Source organism: Hypanus sabinus, chromosome 14 (assembly GCF_030144855.1).
Source record: "Hypanus sabinus isolate sHypSab1 chromosome 14, sHypSab1.hap1, whole genome shotgun sequence".
Taxonomy (NCBI): domain Eukaryota; kingdom Metazoa; phylum Chordata; class Chondrichthyes; order Myliobatiformes; family Dasyatidae; genus Hypanus; species Hypanus sabinus.
In genome coordinates this window covers 33,754,500-33,778,632 of record NC_082719.1, presented here as the reverse complement: position 1 = coordinate 33,778,632, position 24,133 = coordinate 33,754,500, and the positions used below count along the sequence as shown (strand labels likewise).

At 39.6% G+C, this 24,133-nt stretch overlaps 1 protein-coding gene across 7 annotated transcripts in view; it reads left to right on the top strand.

The window, feature by feature from the left end:
• sepsecs (Sep (O-phosphoserine) tRNA:Sec (selenocysteine) tRNA synthase) overlaps positions 1–7,553 on the top strand; it is a 79,296-nt gene extending 71,743 nt beyond the window's left edge. For all 7 annotated transcript variants that reach the window (XM_059988969.1, XM_059988973.1, XM_059988970.1 and 4 more), the window contains exons 11-12: positions 6,246–6,336; positions 6,659–7,553. In XM_059988969.1, coding sequence (XP_059844952.1) covers positions 6,246–6,336; positions 6,659–6,977 — 410 coding nt within the window. In that variant the 3' untranslated portion in view covers positions 6,978–7,553. The remainder of the gene's footprint in view (positions 1–6,245; positions 6,337–6,658) is intronic.
• The last annotated feature ends 16,580 nt before the right edge of the window (positions 7,554–24,133 follow it).

Sequence of the window (24,133 nt, the reverse complement as noted above, 5' to 3'; positions counted from 1 at the left end):
TGATCTTACTCCAGTTATTCATTTGGATTCTTGCACTAGAGTTGAAAGCTAACAATCCTGTTGGATAATTTAGATAATTGTTCTGTGTATTTCCCGAACTCTTAATTGCTGTGAAATATTTATGCGCTATTGGTGATAAATATCTCCAGTGGGTGGGACAGAGATTCCTATCATCCTCTTTGCCATTCTCACAGCCCTTTCAAGGGACTTCTGGTCCAGCAGTCTGCTGCTCCCATACTAGATGAAAATGCAACTTGTCAGGATGCTCTCAATGGTGCTCCTGTGGAATTCAGTTCAGAGGTGGGAGGTGGGGGCAGCCTTGCTTGCCCTTTCACCTCAGTAAATGGAGGAGCTGTTTCTTCTTATTCAAGGAGCTAATGTTGAGGGACTTGCTGAGGCCATCCGTGATCTGAACTCCCAGGAACTTGGTGCACCTAACTCTTTCTGCGGAGGAGCCGTGAATGTGCAGAGGAGGACGGTTCATCTGCACCTTCCTAAAGTCCACAATAATTTCCGAGGTCTTCTCCAAATTCAGACTTGGGTTGTTGTTCTCACACTAGTCCACTAGCCACTCCACTTCCTCTCTGTACTCTGACTCATCATTGTGTTGATGAGGTCAACCACTTGTGTCGTCTGCATATTTGAGCTGAATCCTGCGATAGTCATGTGTCAACAGTGTGAACAGCAGTAGGCTGAGCACATAGCCCTGGGGAGCTCCAGTACTTAGCACAATGAGACTAGAAACATTGCTGTCCACAAGGACGGACTGTGGCCTTTCTGGTAGTCCTGGAGTCCAGGATCCAGTTACAGAGGGAGGCATTGAGACCCAGTGAGGTCAATTTCCCCACCAGTTTCTTGGGTATGATGGTATTAAACGCCGAACTAAAGTCTATAAACAGCAGCTTGGCATATGAGACCCCATTATCAAGGTGGGTCAGGATAGAGTGTAGAGCAAAGGATATTGCATCATCAGTGGATCTATTTGAGCAATAAGTGAACTGGAAAGGGTCCAACGTAGCTGGGAGAAAGGCTTTAATGCACTCCACAACCAGCCGCTCAAAGCATTTCATAATGGTTGATGTTAATGCCACAGGATGATAATCATTTAGGTTTGTTACTGTTGCCTCCTTTGGCACTGGAATGATGTGGCCACCTTGAAAACTGAGGGGACAGTGGATTGTTTCAGAGAGATGTTGAATATATCCATCAGCACCTCCTTGAGCTGGGCTGCACAGTATGAAGACATAAGATTGTGTGTTGAAGTTTCAGGTTATGGGAAAATGATTTCTGAAAATGCATTGATCTGGTGACAGGAGCTAAAGGGCGCTGCTAATTGATAAATAGGAGTAAAATCAGTTTCTTGAACACATTTCTGGTTACTTTCATGTGAAAGTGAAAGCAGGATCTGAAAATTCTTCCATACAGTTCCAAAAGAAAACTTTACAAATGGAAAATTGTTTAGCATTTTGTAATATGCACAGATTTCTGAATACTTCAGTGCCCAACGAGGAAATTTGGCTCCTGAGGTTCTTATTTGTTATTGCTTGTTTTATGCTCCAAATGAGAGCAACAGTAGTGCAAGGTACAAATCTCATCTTCAACTTCACTGGCTTTGAAGTTCTTATTTACACACAAAGCATATGGTTTCTACTGAGCACTTTCAGCTGAAACAATGCAATTTAAAGTGGCAACCTTTAGACTGCAGCGTTTGGCCTCACAGATATTTGACAGCTTTGCTCATAGAGGTCATGCTCACAGTTATTCAGCTTTCTGGCCTCGGCATCATTCCAGGCAACAGCTGCTGATATCTGCCACATCTGTTCTCTGCTCACTGCTGCAGCACGTGGAAGGAGGGGGCATCCAGATTCCCTAGTCAAGGTGAGAAAACTTCATCTACTTCTTATCCAGCCCCAGAAGATGGAGTAGTGTGCTAAATGTTTGCCAGCTTTGCAGTGTTCCTCTAAGTGCAGACAGTAAGAGATAGAGGCAACCTTCTTCCATATTGGGATCACTGCTGTCCTGGAGGGTCACTATGGGCCATGTGCATAAAAAAAAAATCCTTCTTGTACGCAAACATCTATACCATTCTGTGTAGGTCCCTCTAGACCATCCCTTAAGCCTTCCCAGGAACATCTATGCATCCATTCATTCAGTAGCAACACTCCCCTGTAACTGAAAGAGTGTTGCTTTTTTATTGTGTGCCTCTTTCAGAGTGACTGCAACATTGCTCCTGTGGGATATCTGCTAACATTTGCAACTTGCAATACTTCATTGGAGAATGCTGTGCTGAAACTCATTTCAGATTCAGAGCAGTGTTACATTGAAAAACATGATGATGCTTTCCAGTTAATTTCTTGTTATTAGATCTCAGTTTTTTTGTAACTTTCACAAATGGCTTCATGGAACACAGAATTGTTTTAGAGATCTTGGAAATAGTAAAGCGCTTTCTAGCCCCAAGATTTTTTTTTTAAGTTAAATCTTGCTCTTTATTGAAAAGAGTGTTTAGCTCCAGTTTTCTGTTTTCAAAGCTTTGCATCAAGATTGGCAGCATTCCTTTTTTCATTAGCACATGCCTTCTATTTGATCATTTTGTGGAATATACCAGCATTTTTGCTTGTGTTCAGCCTCATCAATGTAAGGAAATTTGTAACTCCCATGCAGATAAAATCCTGAACTTGGTGGCTGCTCTGTGCTGGGGTTTCCCAAACAGCATTCTGAAGTAGGGCTCTTCATGGTGTCTTGGTAAATGAGCACGAACTTATCACTAGAAGTTGGGCTGAGATTCTGCCTATTGAACCTGCATCAAGTTAGATCTGGAGAGAACAGTTTTGTAACCACCTGAACATCTGTTTCGAGAGAAACAACTGCAAAAGAAGATGAGGAATGGTTAATTTATGGTTTTGTATTTAAGTAAACTAATATTATTCTTACTTTACATTTATGATATTATTAAAATGTCTTAAATTTATTCTAATATAAAATGTTGCTGAATGTTAGACAAATTAGCAGATTTAATATGGTGCATGGCCAAGCCGACTGTCACAATTTAATGGGCAGAGCTCGTTCTGGCCCGTCTACTTGAAGGCATTATATTATGCAAGAGGACCCAACCTTACTGAGCCTCACCATCTTAAATTGGAACAATTTTGGACAGCATATTGGCAACTGCAAAAGTGCAATTTGGCTTGATTGCCTCTTACACATCAACAAACATTCCACAAAGTCAGAATTAACAAGAGGAGTTATGATTATGGTCTATTTCACAACTGTGTTGCACTTTTGGCTTCTTCAATTTTGTTATAGAAGTGCATCCTACCTCTGCTTGCAGAATATCGTTGTATCTCAATCTGCTGCCAGGAGTATTGTCAGTGAAGTGAGTGATGCTGCTGTTTCTCCTTACAATAGTGGCACTTGAGATGCTTTGCAGCTGTTCACTGTTAATTGATTTTTATCAATTCAAGTACTTGCATCTCAGAAGTGATTTAATTTAATTTTTTCTAAACACAGCAGTAATAAAGTAAAAGCTCCATCTCTACTGATTTTGCTTTAGATTGTGTAAATGTTATCAGAAAGTAATTATAATTTTATGACATAAAGATACCAGTTTAATTGCCATATAAACATTCATTGTAGCATGGTATTACAGTACATAGCTTTTGTATTTATAATTTAAGAATGATTAGTTTTCTCAGATTAATTTAATGCTAATTTGATTAACCCAGTTGAATACTGAGTGGCATTTGTTTTTCTTTACTGGTGCACTTGGAGTTTGCCTAAATTATGAGAAGTACAAACTAGCAACAGCAAATTACATGGTTAGCTTTAAGTCACACATAGCTACAGCGAATCAGACAGTTAAATTTAATGTTAGTGAAAAGTTGGTTTTAATGACATTTTTCTTCAAAAGCAATCATTGTACTTTACTAATTAAATAAAAGGCTTTAAATGTAATAAACTGCCAGGTGAGTCCAAATTTTACGATTAAAGACTCTAAAATAAAGGTTCTTCAAGAAAGACTTTTCTCCGCATGCAGTTGAGCACAGCTGGTATGAGACTACCTTCTCAAAGTTGTGTCACATCTGACAGATCTCAAACCGATTCCAGTAGAGCTGCAGCTGTACTGCAAACCTCATCTTAGTGCACTGTCAAAACAACTTAAAGCACTGCCAAATGGGTGGCATATAATATAAAAAATATCCTTTGCATAAACCATTTATCGTCGAGAAGTTATGATTTTTTTCGCTTCATGCAGACTGAAGACAATTATAAATTAAAATTAAGAAACTCAAAAAATATATTTTAAAACTCCATCATCTACATGATATAAGGATCATGCCTCCTTGGAGATGGTAGTATAGGAAGTCATTGATGGGACTTAAAATGGCTGGGAATCCAATCCATACCCAACAGTTTTCCATGTAGTTTCTTGGGAAGGTCCCACTAGTGATTAATATCATATTTAATTTCTAATATCTTTGGGCATTTTTAAAGATATTGAAACAAAATAGATTAAACTCTGATAAACTGAGTACTCGAGAAAAAAATGCTGTAGATGAACTTCAGAGGATTGGAGTTGTGCTGTGCTAGTGTGTATTTGGCAGGTCACTTTATAGATTGATATTTAGGCAGCTTTCAAGGCCTGGTACATTTGGGACACTCAAGTTCTGCATATTTCCAACCATAAATTGTAACCAGGGTATCAAGGCTGGTACAAGATGTGTAACAGATATTTTGTAATCTCACATCAAGCACTCCAATTTCCAGGTCTTCTTTTATATTGCAACACATGGGCCCTGAATGTCAATTGAAAATATGTGGTTGCTTTTCTAAGCCAATCTTCTATCTCTATCTTTATCAATTATATTTTTAGGTAGAAATCATATCATAAAGAAATTCAGCAGTCAGGCCCTTTGACCACTGAGCATGCACAATCAACAGCCCATTTACACTAATCCTGTTCTCCCTACATTCTATTAACTCCCCAGATTCCAACTCACCTACACCCTACTGGCAATTTGCATTGGTCATTTAACCTCCCAACCTGCATGTCTGATATATGGGAGGAACCCATAGGGTCACAAGGTGACTCTGCAAACTCCACATAGACAGCACTCAAGGTCAGAATTGAACCTGGGCCTCTGACTTTGTAAGGCAGCAGCTCCACAAACTATGTGGCCCCTAAAGAAAACCTCATTGTGTTGGCACTGCCCAGACCAAAGATTTCTAATTCTTTCATTGATATAAGTTTTTATTGTTTGAGAATCCTTTGCTTTAGGATTTCATTCATTTTAACAAACAGATTCCTGGTGGCCTCAACTGTGTTTTATCGAAGAGCTGCCAGGCAATATGTGAGAGTTCCAAGGGGTGACTCACTTAATTGTGTGTAATCGCTTTTTGCCCGTTATCAAGAGAAAGTTGTTCAATTCCATTTAGTGTCTCCCAAAGACCACAAGTGACAGTTTGATAGATTTAGACTTGGATTTTGCAGTCAAAATTGAAGTGATGGTGCTTACTGCTGACATTGAAGAACGCTGCCCACAAAGATCTAGTTATCTCCATTCCATGGTTTCCCTTTGCCTGACAGTGGTTGCTGTTAAATGCCTGCTAAATTAAATCAGAGTATAGTGTTGTTAAGCTGGATAAGTATCCCATCATATTACTAAAATTTCATGGATAAGAAGCTGAAATATAATTAATATTTTAAATGTTAAATATTACCTTCAAAACCCAACATAGTTTGTAATATTTACTAGGAAAAATTACATACACATTTTTTTGGGGGGGGGGGCAGAAATATTAAGCTTGTTATACCATTGAGGCCTTGTCTGTGCTTTATACAGCCAAGTCTGACACTTACAGAGTGTTCTGCACTAAGAATTTTACATCTATTGTAAAGTTCTGATATTTTCATCAGTACAAAGATTCCTAAAGATTATGTAATTGCAGCTTCTTGTTCTCAATGTTTATTCAGATTTACTTATTGATCACACATACAATGAAACATACAGTGAAATGCGTTGTTTGCATTAACAACCAAAATATCTTAAAGACGTGCTGGGGGCAACCCACAAATGTCGCCGCACATTCCATGGCCAACATGTCCATGATATTCAGCAGAACTACACAGAGCAGTAACAACACAAATATTTAAGCTATTATATTTTCTATTAATTGTCTGGGAACAGTTTTTATGAAGCTCTCACTATTCTGTCACCTTACAGTTGCTTTCTTTTTGCACGTTTCAGCAATGTCCTTAAAGAGATTCAGTGAGAAGAATGACAAGGCTGTCACTCAGCTTGGATCTATGCTTTTCACCAGACTGGTATCTGGAGCCAGGTGAGCTACTCAGTATTTGGCACCTTTAATGCAGTTATTGATTGCCTTCAGCTTTGTTTTCCTTTTCACATGAGGATCATGAATATCTGAATAGGTATGTAAGGTGCATCCACCAAGACTTATCATTAAAAAAAACAGTAGCCACTCCCAGCTATTTCATCATTTTGCTATTAGTGAGGAGGGATTTAAAAAATATTTTAGTGTTCTTTTTTTGGTCTTTTGAAATATTATTCAAAGGTTGAATTTAATAGTGTCATATTGAATATCTACATAAATTCAACATGAACCAATCCCACATTGATTCCTGTCCCCTTCTTTTCAGAGTTGTTCCAGTTGGCTCTAAACAAGATATAAATGGCTATTCTTTCCAAGGATTTATGTCTCACACTAATTGCTATCTGTGCCCTTATTTGAATGCTGCATCAGCTATTGGGATGAAAAAACAAGATGTGGACCTTTTTATTAAGAAGCTGGACAAATGTCTCAATTATTTGTTGAAGGAGAATGGAATTTCAGGAACCGAAGTGGAAACTGGAACGGCAGTGCTAGAAAATACCAAAGATGTTGATACCAAGCACTTGTCAGAAACTCTTCAAAATAGTCTAGAAGTTGCGGCTGATGGGGTAAATCAGCCTCTTTGATGCCTTTTAACTCACTGATCCTTGCTCAGTTCAGAGTATGTTCTGAAGTGCATGACTGTAAAGGTAACACTGGTGTGGAATTATGGGATGATTTTGATTCGTATTGGAGAAACTCATGTTTCTGTGATAGCCAGGCAAGAATGGTGAAGCAAAAAAAAAAGAATTAGTGTAATCTATAACAAATTAATTGTCAATTAGTTTAATATGTATATTTTGCAGCTAATATTTAGATTGGGAGTTGGAGGAAAAAGGACAAAATTTTAAAAATAATTGAAAGCATTTTTTAATTTGTGCTAGCACTGCAGAAATACCCTTTATGTGCTTTCTCCTGAGCATTTAGGATAACTTGTCAAATATGCTTGACATTGCACAATTTGTTTTGTTTATTAAAAGCTGTTAGAATATGTGTATGTAAAAATGAATCTTGTGAGTACGAAAAATATTTAGCAACTATGAGGGATTTGTGTTTTCTTAAGATGAGAGTTGGGAATAATGAATGATGCATTTCTTTTTATCTGTGGGATTATTTGGTGGCCCAGCATTGGCTTTAAGAAATCACTTATCTCCTTTGCACTAGGCAGCTCTTCAGACAGTTGTCAAATCAAATCCGCTATAGACTACATGGAAAAAAGCCAGACATCATTTCACTTGAGACCCTTAAAAAGCTATACTGACAGAGTTAACACCCTCAAAGTAAGTTACCATTCTGCAACAGGATTATAGACCAGGAACCTAGTTCTATTTGGGGCTCAAATGCACAGACTAAATTGTTGATTTTTTTTCTCTTTCGCTCTGCAGTATGAATGTCTTGCAGTTGAGATTTAAGTTTAAAAGAGAAGTAAATATGATTTTCACTTTGATAGCATTTGAAGAGTCTATAAGGCCACTTCTTTTCCAAGAAGAAGAAAGAGAATAATGACACCAAATAGCAAGGTAGTTCCATGTATTGCGCTTGTACTTTAAGCTCTAAATGTAAGAGAACAGAGTAGCCAATTCCAAATGCCTTCATAATGTTTTCCAATTCTGCTCCTGTCTCAGCTAATAAAACCTTTGTTAATTCTTTTTATCTTAAGATTTGATTATTGCAATTTTGCATCAGTCAGCTTCCCTTATTTGACCTCTATGAATTGTGATCCTTTGTTGTAACTTATACAAAGTGCTGTTCCCCTGTTCTGTTCACCCAGCAACCTGTGCAGGCTCCGGGTTCAGCAGTGCCTCAGTTTTGAAATTCTCCCCTTTGCTTTCAAATCCCCTCATTGCTTTACTTTTCCTGAACTTTGTAATCGTGGCGACTCCTAGAACACTCCCAGATCTTTTGCTGTTAAGTCTGAGCTAGTGTATTTCTTCATCAAACCTGCATTTTTGACGACTAGATCTTCAGGTGCTGAGGTCCAATGACCAGGAATTCCTCCTTTCTACTGCACCAAGTTCTTGGTCAAAGACCCTAATATCTCCTTGCTGTTTGATGAAAAACTCCTGTGAAGCATCTTGGTGTGTTTTACTATGTGAAATAAGCTGTAAAAATGGTATAAACACATTAATCGTAGATGCTAGAAACCTGAAATAAAATAAGAAAGCTGAGGGAATACTCAGCATGTTAGACAGCATATGTGGAGGGAGAAATAAAATAAAAATTCCAAGTCAACGACTAGCATCAAAACATATAACATTGCTGATTTTTTTTCAGTAAAGGAGTTGAGAGAGACTGTGCTTTCAAACAGTTGCTAATGCATATAATTGTGCTACACTTACAGATGGTGTAAAGAATGATAACTAGGGTGAAAGTGTTGCTGGTGATCAGAATCAGTGTTACAATCCATGTTGCAATACACATACAATCTTCCTCTTTCATCACATTAGTGACACCGTGGAATTACTGTGTTGTAATGCAGGAAGCTCAACGGACAATCTCATGGAGAAGTCAAACCATCAAGGATGCTGCCAGGACTGGAGGACCTGAGTTACAAGGAAAGATTAAATAAGTTAGGACTTTATTCCTTGGAACATAGAAGATTGAAGGGAGATTTGATCGAGGTATACAAAATTATGAGAGGTTTAGCGAGAGTAACTGTAAGCAGACTTTTTCCACTGAGGTAGGTTAGACAACAACTAGAGGTCAGGGCTTAAGAGTGAAAGGTGAAAAATTTAAGGGGAACTTAAGGGGAAACTTTTTATGTTCTGCACTGGAGCGAGCTGGCACTGCAAGTGGTGCGTGCTAGCTCGATTCCAACGTTTAAGAGAAATTTGGATTGGTACATGGATGGTAGGAATGTGGTCTGGGTACAGATCGATGGAAGTAGGCAGTTGAAATGGTTTGACATGGACTAGATGGGCCAAAGGGCCTGCTTCTGTGTTGTATTTTTCTATGACTATCACTGATATTTTTTGTTTTGCTTTATTATTTGCATTATTATTTACTTCCCTGATAATTGAGCTGAGATCAGGATTTTTGTGCCCCCTCTGTCAGTTGGCTTCATGTCTTTCATTTTCCTTAAACAGACTAAAAACTCAGAAATATTAACTCAAATCAAATCCCATTCACCCTCCTATGCTTGGCTCCTTATCCACTCCTTTGCTACCTTACTATTGAAGATCGTAAAATTTAGTAGTGTTTTTATCCTTCCTCTCCCATCAATATATTTAATTGAGATTTCAGATGCCATGATTACATATTTCTCTTAGTATTGTAATAACAATATATTGGCCATATGTTTAAAATACTGTTAGTAAACTATTTTAACATCCACATAACATAGCTGTGGAACTTTTTTTATCACTTGTATTTTTTGATCCACTAAACAGAAATGGCTTTAAAATTGCACTTTGGGGTACTAGTACATAAACATTTAATATATTCCTCTGAAATGTCTTTACGCTACATTAAATGTCGAATTTATATTTACAGAGCAATTTCTGCCTGGGGCCATAGATGATGTGGGGCAATATCAATAGCAGCAGCAACTCAAAAGCTAATGCCATGTATAACTGGTTGAAAGTCACTAGTGTATCCTTCATTCAGCTGATAGGCTACATCTGATGGTTGAGGAAGGGTTCACGCAGGTCAAAAAAAAATCCCTGAGTGGAAATTGCTAACTTGTAGGATGAGGCTACATCCCCATCTGTAACTGTATAAGTTATCAGAGTAAACTGCTTGCAGTAGCAACTTGAGTTACTAATTTAGCGGTACAGTGTGAAGTAGTCCTTCATTAGTATTTAGGACACACCAGTTAAGGGCAGTGGTGCAGCTAATGAAGCTATTGGCTCACAGCTCATATGCTCCAGGTTCAGTTCTGACCTCTGACGCTCTCTATGTTTTCATCTTGCTTTGATCATGTGGGTTTCTTCCAGGTGTTCTGGATTCTTCCCCCCCCCACTTTCCAAAACCTTGCTGTTGGTAGATTAGGGCCACTATAAGTTGTCCCGAATGTATAGGTGTTTTTGGGCATTGAAGCTTCCATACCAGATCATGATGCAACCAGTCAATATATTTTCCACCGCACATCTATAGAAGTTTGTCAAAGTTTTAGATGACATGCTGCAACTTCGCAAACTTCTGAGAAAGTAGAGGCACTGACGTGCTTTCTTTTTAATGGCTGTTGCATGCTGGACTCAGGACAGATCCTCTGAAGTGTTAACGCAGAGGAATTTAAAGTTGCTGACCCTCTCCAACAGTGATCCCCCTGATGAGGAGTGGCTCATAGACCTTCAGTTTCCTCTTCCTGAAGTCAATAATCAGCTGCTTGGTCTTGCTGACATTGAGTGAGAGGTTGTTGTGGCACCATTCAGCCAGATTTTCAATCTGCCTCCTACATGGTGAAATATTCGTCACCACCTTTGATTTGGCGAACGACAGTGGTGTCGTCAGAAAACTTAAAGATGGGATTTGAGCCTTATATTCATAAATATAAAGTGAGTAGAGCAGGGGCTGAGCATACAGCCTTGTGATGCCCCTGTGCTAATGGTGATTGTGGAGGAAATATCATTGCCAATCCATAAGACCATATGACATAGGAGCAAAATTATGCCACTTGGCTCCTCGAGTCTGCTCCACCATTCCATCATGGCTGATTTATTAACCCCTCTCAAACACCCATTCTCCTGCCTTCTTCCTGTAATCTTTGACACCCTGACTAACCAAGAACCTATCAGTCTCTGCTTTAAATATACTCAATGACTTGGCCTCCATGGCAATGAATTCTACAGATTCACCACCCATTGGCTAAAGAAATTCCTTCTCATCTCTCTTCTAAATAGAGAATTCTGAGGCTGTGTCTTCTGGTCCTGGACTCATCCACTATAGGGAACATTCTCTCCACATCCACGTTGTCTCGGCCTTTCAATATTTGATAGGTTTCAATGAGATCTCCCCTCAATCTCCTAAATTCCAGTGAGCACAGGCCTAGAGCCGTCAAAAACTCCTCATCCATTAGCCCTTTCATTTCTAGAATCATTCCCTGGACCCTCCCCAATACCAGTACAACTTTTCTTAGATAAGGGGCTCAAAACTGTTCACAGTATTCCAAGTTCAGTCTGACCAATGCCTTATAAAGTCTCAGCATCACATCTTTGCTCCCATATTCTGGTCCTCTCGAAATGAATGCTGACATTGCAGTTGCCTTCCTTGCCACCAACTCAACCTGCAAGTTGACATTTGGGGAATCCTGCACAAGGGCTCCCAAGTCCCTTTGCACTGCTGATTTTTGAATTTCTTTCCATTGAGAAAATAGTCTACACCTTTCTTCCTTCTACCAAAGTGCATGACCATACGCCTACCTACACTGTATTCCATCTGTAATTTATTTGCCCATTCTCCTCATTTGTAAAAGTTCTTCTGTAGCCTCTCTATTTCCTCAAACTACCTGCCCCTCCACCTATTTTTATATAATCTGCAAACTGCAACAAAGCCATCAATTCCATCATCCAAATCATTTACATAAAACATGAAAAGAAACCGTCCCAATACCAACCCTTATGGAACACCATTTGTCACCAGTAGCCAACCAGAATAGGCCTCCTTTATTCTGAGTTTTTGCCTCTTGCCAATCAGCCAATCTTCTATCCACGCTAGAATCTTTCCTGTAATACCATTGACTCTTATCTTGTCAAGCAGCCTTTTGCGCAGCACCTTGTCAAAGGCCTCCTGAGAAAGCAAGTAAGCAACATCCACTGACTCTCCTTTGGTCTACCCTGCCTGTTATTTCCTCAAAGATCTCCAACAGATTTGTCAGGCAAGCTTTCCCCCAAGGAAAGCTTACTTTATCATGTTTTCAAGTACCCCAAAACTTCATCCTTAATAATAGACTCCAATTTCTTCCCTATCACTGAAGTCTAGCTAACTGGCCTATAATTTCCTGACTTCTGCCTCCCTCCCTTCTTAAAGAGTCGAGTGAACATTTGCTATTTTCCAGTCCTCTGAAACCATTCCTTAATCTTGTGATTCTTGAAAGATCATTACTAATGCCTCCACAATCTTTTCAGCTGACTCTTTTGGAATCCTGAGGTGTTGTCCTTCTGGTCCAGATGACTTGTCTACCCTCAGAACTTTCAGCTTTCCAAGCATCTTCTCCCTAGTAATAGCAACTGCACTCACTTCTGCCCCCTGACACTGTTGATTTTCTAGTATATCACTAGAGTCTTCCACAGTGAAGACTGATGCAAAATACTTAACTAAAGTTTGATTTCCATTTCATCGTCGCCCTTTATCCAAACTGAATGATGTCTGCAAATGAGGAAATTGATAACCCATTTGCACAAACAGGTACTGTGGCCTAAGTCTTGAAGCTAATTGATAATTTTTGATGGATGATAGTATTGAATGTGAGCTATAATCAATGACCAGCATCCTGATGAGAGCATAATGATCTTCCCTGTAATACCATCAGCGCATAGCTTGTTAACTGGCCTCATGTATGTCAACTTGTCAAAGGCTTTCTGAAAATACAAGTACACAGCATCAACTGATTCTCCTTTGTCCATCCTGCTTGTTATTTTTTCAAAGAATTCCAACAGATTTGTCAGGCAAGGTTTTCCCTTGAGGAAACTATGCTGACGAGACTTATCATGTCCCTCCAAGTACCCTGAAATCTTATCCTTAATAATCACTTCTATCTTCCCAACCACTGAGATCAGATTAACTGGCCTGTGTAGTGAAGAGTGGAGTGACATTTGAAATTTTCCAATCTTTCAGAACCATTCCAGAATCTAATGATTCTTGAAAGATGAGATACTAATGCCTCCACAATCTCTTCATCCACCTCTTTCAGAACCCTGGAGTGTACACCATCTGTATGAACATCTGCCTCCATAACCTTTACATTAATTGTTCTGGCACTCTGGTTCCCAACCCCTTGCAACTATAGTTTAACCCCCACTGCAGCATTAATAAACCTTCTCTTAGGATATTAGTCCCTCTGCAGTTCAGGTGCAAACCTGTCTTCCCTGGAAGAGAGCTTAATGATCCAAAAATCTTATGCCCTCCTTTCTACACCAACTCCTTAGCCATGTATTAAACTGTAAAATCTTCCTAGTTCTGGCCTTACTAGCATGTGGCATGGATAGCCATTCTGAGATCACAACCCTAGAGGTCCCAGCCTTTAACCTAGCACCTAGTTCCCTGAACTCCCTAGCAGAACCTCATCCCTTGTCCTACGAATGTCATTGGTATCTACATGGACCATGACTTCTGGCTGAGGACTCAATCCAAGATATCCCAGACGGTGGTACCCATAAGGCAACATATCATTTGGGAATCTCGTTCTTGTCCACAGAACCTCCTGTCCATTTCCCTAATGAATGAATCCTCTATCATGTCTGCATGTGTCTTCTTCCCCCTCCCTTCCTTTCTGATTTGTAGAGCTACATTCAGTGTCAGCATCTTCACTGTCCAGATGGTCCATGGTTGAGTGAGGAGCCAATGAAATGGCATCTGCTGTTGACCTGTTGTGACAGTAAGCAAATTGGAATGGATCCAAATCACTTCTCAGGCAGGAGTTGATAGGTTTCATCACCAACCTCTAAAACACTTCATCGCTGTGGATATAAATGCTGCTGGACGATAGCCCTTGAGGCAGGTTACCACGTTCTGCTTTGGCACCAGTATAACTGAAGCCTACTTGAAGCATGTGGGTACCTCAGTCTACCGAATGAGTGGTTAGATCAATAGAGTCTAAGGATCTTTTACTTTGAGCAAGAGATTGGAAAAAGCCAACCAATTAACTTGTGGCCATCAATCATTCAAGTCTGGGCCATGCAAAGGTCTGGACAGGCTGGTGTCCGCCTAATCCCTGGCTTCACTGCAGAACTCACTTTGAGTTCCCAGTCCACCTTGAGAAGTCCCAGCCCACTTAATCCCTGGCTTCACTGCAGAATTCAGTTTGAGTTCCCAGTCCACCTTGAGAAGTCCCAGCCCACTTAATCCCTGGCTTCACTGCAGAATTCAGTTTGAGTTCCCAGTCCACTTAATCCCTGGCTTCACTGCAGAATTCAGTTTGAGTTCCCAGTCCACCTTGAGAAGTCCCAGCCCACTTAATCCCTGGCTTCACTGCAGAACTCACTTTGAGTTCCCAGTCCACCTTGAGAAGTCCCAGCCCACTTAATCCCTGGCTTCACTGCAGAACTCACTTTGAGTTCCCAGTCCACCTTGAGAAGTCCCAGCCCACTTAATCCCTGGCTTCACTGCAGAACTCACTTTGAGTTCCCAGTCCACCTTGAGAAGTCCCAGCCCACTTAATCCCTGGCTTCACTGCAGAACTCACTTAGAGTTCCCAGTCCACCTTGAGAAGTCCCAGCCCACTTAATCCCTGGCTTCACTGCAGAACTCATTTTGAGTTCCCAGTCCACCTTGAGAAGTCCCAGCCCACTTAATCCCTGGCTTCACTGCAGAACTCACTTTGAGTTCCCAGTCCACCTTGAGAAGTCCCAGCCCACTTAATCCCTGGCTTCACTGCAGAACTCACTTTGAGTTCCCAGTCCACCTTGAGAAGTCCCAGCCCACTTAATCCCTGGCTTCACTGCAGAACTCACTTTGAGTTCCCAGTCCACCTTGAGAAGTCCCAGCCCACTTAATCCCTGGCTTCACTGCAGAACTCACTTTGAGTTCCCAGTCCACCTTGAGAAGTCCCAGCCCACTTAATCCCTGGCTTCACTGCAGAACTCACTTTGAGTTCCCAGTCCACCTTGAGAAGTCCCAGCCCACTTAATCCCTGGCTTCACTGCAGAACTCACTTTGAGTTCCCAGTCCACCTTGAGAAGTCCCAGCCCACTTAATCCCTGGCTTCACTGCAGAACTCACTTTGAGTTCCCAGTCCACCTTGAGAAGTCCCAGCCCACTTAATCCCTGGCTTCACTGCAGAACTCACTTTGAGTTCCCAGTCCACCTTGAGAAGTCCCAGCCCACTTAATCCCTGGCTTCACTGCAGAACTCACTTAGAGCTCAGCAGCAGAAGAGGGGGGATGTACATTGCATCCAGCCTCAGCTTTGCTCTGGGGAGTTGGTGTCGTAGTACAAGCCCATTTATTTGAATTGGATTACTGACTATATGGGGGGGGGGAGGGATGTTTCTTTAATATATTTAAATGATTTAGCGTTTTAAGGTTTACTTGAGATTATTTCACCTCCAATATCAACAGTATGTTTTAAATAATTAAATCTATTTGAGTTGCTTTTTTTTAAACATGTCCTCAAGTTTCAGAGGCAGTTAAAATGTCCACAACCATTTGACAGGTGGTTTCAGAGGGCAAGGGTTTGGTGTCTGAAGCCTCTTACCCCTTGAAGCACATTCCGCCTCCTCGGTCACCTCAAGGGCAGAGAGCTGGTTATCCCTTCCTCCGCCCGAATAAGAGTTTGTATGGGCATTATGGATACAGAGCTAACTAACCTTGCTCCAGCACTCATGATCAGAGTAGTGTGAAAAAAACATGGTGCATTTTGCAAATATCAGTAGAAAAATGTTCAAATTGATGACAGCTCAGTGAGGCAATCAGTGCACCCATGAGCATGAGAAGCATCAAATCCAGTAATCATTCTCCATACACTGTGAGTTTCAGGGTAGAGAGAGAAACAGAGATGGGATGAAATTGAGTCAAATTAATTTGTGAGAAAATAAAGTTGAACAGAACAAGAATTTAAAAATAAAACCTATCTTATGTTTTAATGACCTTTAGGAACAATTAACTACTTTTAAAAAGGAGACTCTATAGTTTTAAATGTTTCCTTGCTGGGCTAGTGGAACTGAATGGCATTACAAAAACAATTAAATTAGTCTTTACATCATTGACCATCACCCGTTAGTTTCTACATTTCTAGTTTAATTCACAACTAATATGTAGATGCAACAATTTCATGAAAAGCACAGAGAGGTTGATAGTGAGATGAGTATTAGTTTTAATATAGTATATCTCTGTGGGTGCCAATAGTTGGGTTTCTTATGCAATAATAGCATCATGCACCATTAAACCCGCTGTTATTTTTAAAGAATATCCTGCTGCAACATTAGCTCCTTATGCAATTGTTCTGTTTTTAAAAGGACTAATATTTTATTCAATTACAGAGTCAAAGAATTGGAAATACAGAGACATAAAAATTTTTATTATACAAGACAGTATGTGAAGTAAACCAAGTGGAGATGGTGTAAAATTCTTACCCGATGGTTGATGGTACTCATGATTACGTTATAAGATATTTGTTTAGGGTATTTTAATCCTCATGCTTACTAAGGTGTTGCAACTTGATTCCTTCCTGTCAGAAATAGCATCCTGTTTTACAAAAGTATTCTGAAAAAAATATTGGGCGGTTGAGAGAGAAGACCTGTCAAATGGAATGGATTCTCAAGAGGTTGGAATGGCAGATGCGACAGATTATTATTCAGTCTTATTACTGCTGGGAAATTATTGTGAATCCATAACCAACCAAATGGAGTTCTCTTCTATTAGCAATCTCACTGAAATTTGTTTGAGCAGTCTCAAACTTAATGCCTAGTATTGATATTTGATTTTAATCTAATTGAAAGCGTCACTGGCAACTTGCAAATAGTCACAGCCAATTTTAGTTTATTTTCATATGATGCAGGGAGGCCAGTTTGCCCATAAATCTGTGCTGCTCCCACAGCATTCCCATTAGCCCCATTTCCCTATTAATATCTCTGGAATCAATTCCTTGTCTCATGCCTATTAAATCCCTCTAATTATCCACCTACACAAGGAGCTTTTTGGAGGAGTCACTTAACCCACCCTCAATACATTTTTTGGGATATTAGAAGTGGAAGTATCTGGTGGAAACCAGTGTAGTCAGGAGAACATGCAAACTCCACATGGGCAGGATTGTAAACCAAAGTCATCAGAGCTGTCAGAGAGCAGCTTGAACTATGGCTGCCATAACACAATAATAATATTTCCTTACAACTGATGTACCTAATATTGGAGGACTTTATTCTGACTCACAATATTAAAGTAGAAATCTGTTTAAAAGCATTTGACTCCTCAGATGAATCCACATCCCATTCATTCAATAAGCATATCACCCACATAGAAACTGTTGTATACAAAGAAGTAAAAGACTAGGTAATTTGAACATTTGGTTAGACAGAATATTATTTACACACTCAGCGATTCAGGAGCAGCTTCTTTCCCTCTGCTATCCCACTCCAAAATGGACATTGAATCTTTGGATACTAACTCACTTCTTTTAATATACAGTTCTTCTGTTTTTTGCACATTTAAAAAAATTATTCAATATATGTATACTGTAATTGATTTACTTGTTTCTATTATCATCTTTCCCTGCTAGATTATGTATTGCATTGAACTGCTGCTGCTAAGTTAACAAATTTCACGTCACATGCAGGTGATAATAACCCTGATCCTGATTCTATTTACCTATAGTAGTTTGCTAATGAGAGGTTTTTTTACAACCTATGTTTAAAGTTTTCTATAAATCTGATTTGAATCAGGATGGAAATGTTGTATAAAGTAATGATCAACTAGGGATGGAAAGCATGAGGAAGAGGAGCACTGAATCAGACATTACTGGGAGCCCTGGTATCATAGGTAAATCAACAGGCACTTTGTTTGTGTATGCAGATCCAGAGGCCTTAGTAGGTGGGGATCCAGAAGATCCTATTGGTTGGGGGTTTGTAGATGCCACCTAGCAGAGAAGTAAAGTGCCAGTGGGAGGAGGTAGCAGACAGGATGTAAATGAAGATAATGACCTGTTATCATTCCCCAACCACTTGCAATCTCATCTTGTCTTTTTACACAGCACTTTATCAAATATTGTCTGGAAATCTAAATATGGTGTATTTATTGGTTTCTTGTTTTACACCCAGTTTATTGCATTCTTAAAAAAACTATAGAATATATGTCCACCACTGTTTATTTCTTATTTTTAAAAAACATACTGACTCTGCTTCAATGTCTTGATGATTTTTTTAATTGCCAGCTGTTACTTCCATTATAATGGATGCCAGCATTTTATCAAAGACAGACTTTAGACTACCTGGCTTAGTTTTCTGTTTTCTGTCTCCTTCCTTTCTTGAATAGTAGTATTATTATGTGTCTTCCAATCCTCTTGGATCTCTCCAGAATTTATAGAACTTTAGTACATTCCAAACAATGCATTTTTTCCTTAAGATACTGGGACACAGACCATAAGGTTCAAGAGACTGTTGGACTTCAGCCTTTATACTTTTCTCTAACCAAGTCTAGGCACAGACCCCCAGCTCTTCAAACACTGGAGGCTGGAGATGACTCCAAGCCAACTTTTGGTATTTAGAACTCCTAACCAGAGCTCTTCGGTCTACTCTTCTTTAGCTTCCCTGAGCAAGTGTGATATGTGTTCCCCTCTTCCCTCCCCTGCATATAAGAGCACTAATAACAATGAGTATGTAAAAGTTATCAGAGTTGCATATATCAAGCAAATTCTCAACACCTCATGGTGCAGTATTCTGCTCTGTTAAATACAATGAGCTCTCATTCAACCCAGTCCCCAAGAAATATACAAATATTGATGATTCCCTAAACAGAAAAGATCTGGAGCATCTCTGGAAGTGGTACACAATGTGAAATCAGGAACATAGACTATAGAGTTAACATAAACAAATGCATTATAAAATCATACTGTAAGTCTAAAGTGTATTTCAAGAAAGTTAGGCTACGTCTACACTACACCGGATAATTTTGAAAAAGACGGTTTCACGTAAAAATGATAGGTGTCCATACCAAGTGTTTTTGAAGATAGCTCAGTCCACATTAAAATGGGTATTTGGGTGAACCTCCTCCTCCTGGGCATGCGCAGGACACATCTACAGAAAACAAGCAACATGTTTGGTGTCAGATCTCACTGTGAAAGTGCACGATTATACAGTTACAGACTAGAAAAACTTAAAAGGAAATTGCCAAATGATGGACAGCTGTTTGCTCTCGCGCAGGAGGACAGCGCGAGAGGAAGCGTATGGAGCCAACCTACGGAGTTCACTGACAGTATGACCCAGCTGACGACGAACATTGAAAAACTGACTAACTCTGTTGCATTAATAAAGCACCTTGTTACATGTATAAAACATGTCTGCATCAGTGTTATCTTGTATTTATATACAATGTTACATTAGGCAGTTACACATCTATTGTCAGAGAAGTACTTGCATAAATAGGTAAACCACCTTCATACAAGCAAGGACAGAAAACGGGGCAAAGTGAGTATACTTATTTATGGGTCAAAATATTTGGTGAGTACATTTCCAACTCTATTGGCTTCAGTCTCGTTGCCATCTGTTCTGAAATTGTTAGGTTGTGTGGGGGTTGCATTCAAGAAAACAATGAAATGCCTCGCTGCCACTGCCATCTGTTCTGGCATGACATGACAGTGTTCTTAGAAATCTCCAGTTACCTTGTCCACGTTGTTCTGCCCAATCACGGTTTTCTAATTTACACACTCAGGAGGGCGTTTTAGAAAAGCTCTGTTTTCGGGGGAGGAAAACACCGTTTCAGTGTGGACGGAGGATCAAAACGAAGAGAAAAAGCTTCAGTAACAGACTTACCCTATCTAGTGTGGACGTACCCTTAGTCCTGATTTGTGCAACAGGTAACCTTAAATAAGCAAAAAGATACTTTAACATTGAACATAGAGAACATCAAACAGTACAGTACTGTACAGGCCATTCAGCCCACAATGTTGTGCTGACCTATATAAACCTTTCCTCCTACACAGCCCATAACTCTTCATTTCTCTTCCATCCATGTGCTGATCTGAGAGTCTATTAAGTGCCCCATTTGCATCGTCCTCTGCCATCATCCCAGCAGTGCAGTCCAGGCACCCAACGATCTCTCTATAAAGTAACTAGACTGAAATCTCCCCTAAACTCTAAAGTGAGGTAGTGTCCAAAGATTCAATGTCCATTTAAGAATAGGATAGCAGAGGGGAAGAAGCTGTTCCTGAATCACTGAGTGTGTGAGTGGAGGAGAGTTCAGTCAGGAGGCCACAAGAAAGGGATGGATGGTTGGTCAAGAAGCAAACATCTGGTCTCTAAGGGTACAAGCAGAGAGAGTGTGTTCACCAGACTACCAGTAAGGTGAATAGGCTTGCCTTTTCCTCCTCAGTTAAAAGATCTACCGAATGAATACATTTCTGTTTACTGAGTGATTCTCTTGATCCATACCACTCACTTGTTCAGGCTTCTTTTGCTGACATGTAGCTTCAACAGTGATAGCTGTCCTTCAATGAGTCCACTTCAAAAACAAGCCGCCAGTTGGGAATTGCATGTGGAATAACATCATCCATATCTGCACCATGGGGTTTTAGCAGTAGCAAGAATGCTTCAGAGCAGACGACTGGTTACAAACTGTGATTGTGTTTGGAATCATGTTTACACTGGAAATCAATTGTGCAATGAAGAAAATCAAAACTGCTGTATGTAATGACTTTCAAAACTCCGGAGTGGGATTGGACAAAGTATCTCCGACAAAGCCTGATGGGCAACATCTAAATCTGTTTCTCTGCCCTCTCGTCAACAGGACTAAGAGGTATAATACACTTCTAATAACTGAAAAGGAAGTATGGGTTCATATTGAGGGTTGCAACAACTTTATATTAATTGTCATTTATCTGCATGAAATAATTATTCTAGCCTCAGAGGTTTGCTGTACATTTTGTCATCTCTTCATTTCTTGGTCAATTTGTAGATCAGTTATCTCCCTTTGAAGGAAGATCTGTTCTCTCCCATTGAATGGCAACTCTGATTTACAAGAGTTCCTTAAATTCAATTTGAGAAATCTGTCAGCTGAACCTGCTTTGTCTCTGATTCAATCAAAAAAGGAAAATGTTATCTATATACTTGAACTGCTCATGAAAGTGGATAAAAAGTTGAATGATCTGATTTGCAAGAGTTTGGATTAAGTTAAAATGGTACATGGTCTTCAGGAAGGCACATGAAAGCACCCCATGAAAAAGGTCATTCTTCATTACAATTAAAGCAGGCCACCTTGCAAAGAGATTCAGAAAGAAAAACACAGCTACAGAACTTACAGCAGATCCACAATGAGAAATCTAGTGAGAATTAGAAGCAGATGAGCTCTTTGAAGTACATTTCTGAAGTTTATCCTCACTTTCAGTGAGGCAGTGTAGGAAACTAAGGCTACAGTATTTGATGAAAAAAATCTAGCAACATACAATACAGCACAGGGCAGGGCAGGTGCGTGGAGGGTGGGAATGGAAGCGATATAGCAGATATGTCCAGAAAAGAGACTGGTTGAGTGACGACTTGTGCAATGATGATTTGACTAGGGACTTGAGCAAGGTGGAGTCGGGGAAAAAAATAAATAGTTTTTGTTTTACAGATGCACAATTGAATGGCAGTGTTGTGGCTGTAAATGCAAAGTAGATTATAATGTGTAAAGAGGAAACATCATATTCAGCAATATTGCAATAGCTGTTTCTACTGAGCAAAAAAGAAAAAGTGGAGAGACAAAATAAAAGTGAGATGGCTAAAGCAGCAAACGTGATTGAAACCATGGAGCCTATTGTTGAAAGAAAAAGCATGAAAGTTAGAGACAATAGCATGAGAGAGGTTTCAGAGTGAACTTCATTTAGGCAAGGACGCGAAGTGAAGCAAAGGGTCCAATTCAAAGCGGTTGTGTGGAACTCACTGGTAAAGTTTTGATCCTTACTATCTTGGTATCTCTAAGAATCTTGAATCTCTTGTGTTTTTTTTAAAATCAACATTTAACAACAAGTATTACACGTGACATACACTTACATTCTGAAAGAAAGAAGCAAGGTTATTTCTCAGAGAAATGCTTTGCTGGAGAAAGGACAAGGTCAGCTATGACGCAGGCTGAATCAATGGCTTTAGGAAGAGAAGCCGAGAATATATCCCACTGCATCTGACGCTATCGAATTTTGCAATACAGCAAGTACAGTGGTAAAAGAAGCAGAGAATATCACAAACATAGTTGGTCAGTTATGATGGTGCTTGAAAAAATATAGAAAGACAATTGTAGTTAGAGGTACAAATTGAAAAATTTGAATTTTGATAGGTGTATACAAAACAGACAAGAAAAAACAAATCTGAAAACATCAGTGCAAATATTCCTGAGTCAATGAAACAAAGTGCAAAATCTAAAAGAAAATCACATCAAAGCAAAAAAAAACACAAGATAAAAATAGGAAAATATCAGAATTACATAGTATGTCCATCAGTAGATGAACTGGTCAATGATCTGCTTAATTCATTCATTCCCAATAAGCAATCTTCATTGACAACACCATGACTTTAAATGGCTCCTGAACTGAGTTGAGTTGCTTAAGGGTAACCATCTCTGTGAATGTAAAGCAACATAACAGAAAAGGCCAGATAAAAATGATTTACTTCCTTCCCTGAAGGACTTTAGTAAGCAAGAGGCATTTTTATGAAAATCCAATATTTTCATGGACATTACTGATTTATTCATTATTTGAATTTAAATTTCCCAGCTGTCATGATGGGATTCAAACTCATGTATTTGGATCAATAGTCCAGAATCCCCTTTAGCATTCTACACCTGAGCTACCATAGCAATATTTCAATATGTTATAGCGGACAGAGGAAGAGAAAATGCATTAGGATTGCAAGCAGGCAGATATGCTGACTGGTATTGCAAAGAAATAATTGGCAAATTGAATTGTCAAAAATATATTTTTTGTGAATGTGGTCAAAAAGCTTGTTACACAAAATTCAATCTGCTGAATGTTTAGGTTTAGTTTCAGTATCTTAATTACAAAACTACTTATACTGGCCAATGGAACAGTATCACAGTGAAGGCCTTTAAGTAACAAAATGGTTTTTGCAGAAAAAGGTGGATCTATTGCAAATTTTTATGATTAAGATAAAGGTTCACTCAGTCCTTATTAAACTTGAATTCACTGCATAAAATTAGTTAGTATTATCTTCATTGTTTTATCAGTTCAGCATCGTACATACTTGTGCAAGCAAGGACCATCTGTGAATTGAATTGAATTGAATTGACTTTCTCTCCGTCTAAATGTGCAATCTCCAATCTTAGCCATTTATAATTTATAATAAATAGAACTGTCAATATAACATAGAAATACACTCAGATCAGCATGAGTTAATCAGACTGAAGGCCTGGGTGGAAGAAGCTGTCCCAGAGCTTGTTTGTCCTGACTTTTATGCCGCAGTACCATTTCCTGGATGGTAGCAGCTGGAATAGATTGTGGTTGGGGTGACTTGGGTCCCCAATGATCCTTCGGGCCCTTTTTTCACACCTGTCTTTGTAAATGTCCTGAATCATGGGAAGTTCACATCTACAGATGTGCTGGGCTGTCCGCACCACTCTCTGCAGAATTCTGTGATTAAGGGAGGTGCAGTTCCCCTAGCAGGTAGCAATGCAGCCAGTCAGGATGCTCTCAATTGTGCCCCTGTAGAAAGTTCTTAGGATTTGGGGGCCCTTACCAAACCTCCTCAACCATCTGAGGTGGAAGAGGCACAGAGGCTCAGAGAGATGACTTCTTCCCTGTAGGCCACTTTGTTATTGTTTGAGATTAGGCCAATTAATGTAGTGTTGTTGGCAAATTTAATTAGCAGATTAGAGCTGTGGGTGGTGACACAGTCATGGGTAAACAGGGAATAAAGGAGGGGACTTAGGATACAGTCCCGAGGGGCTCCTGT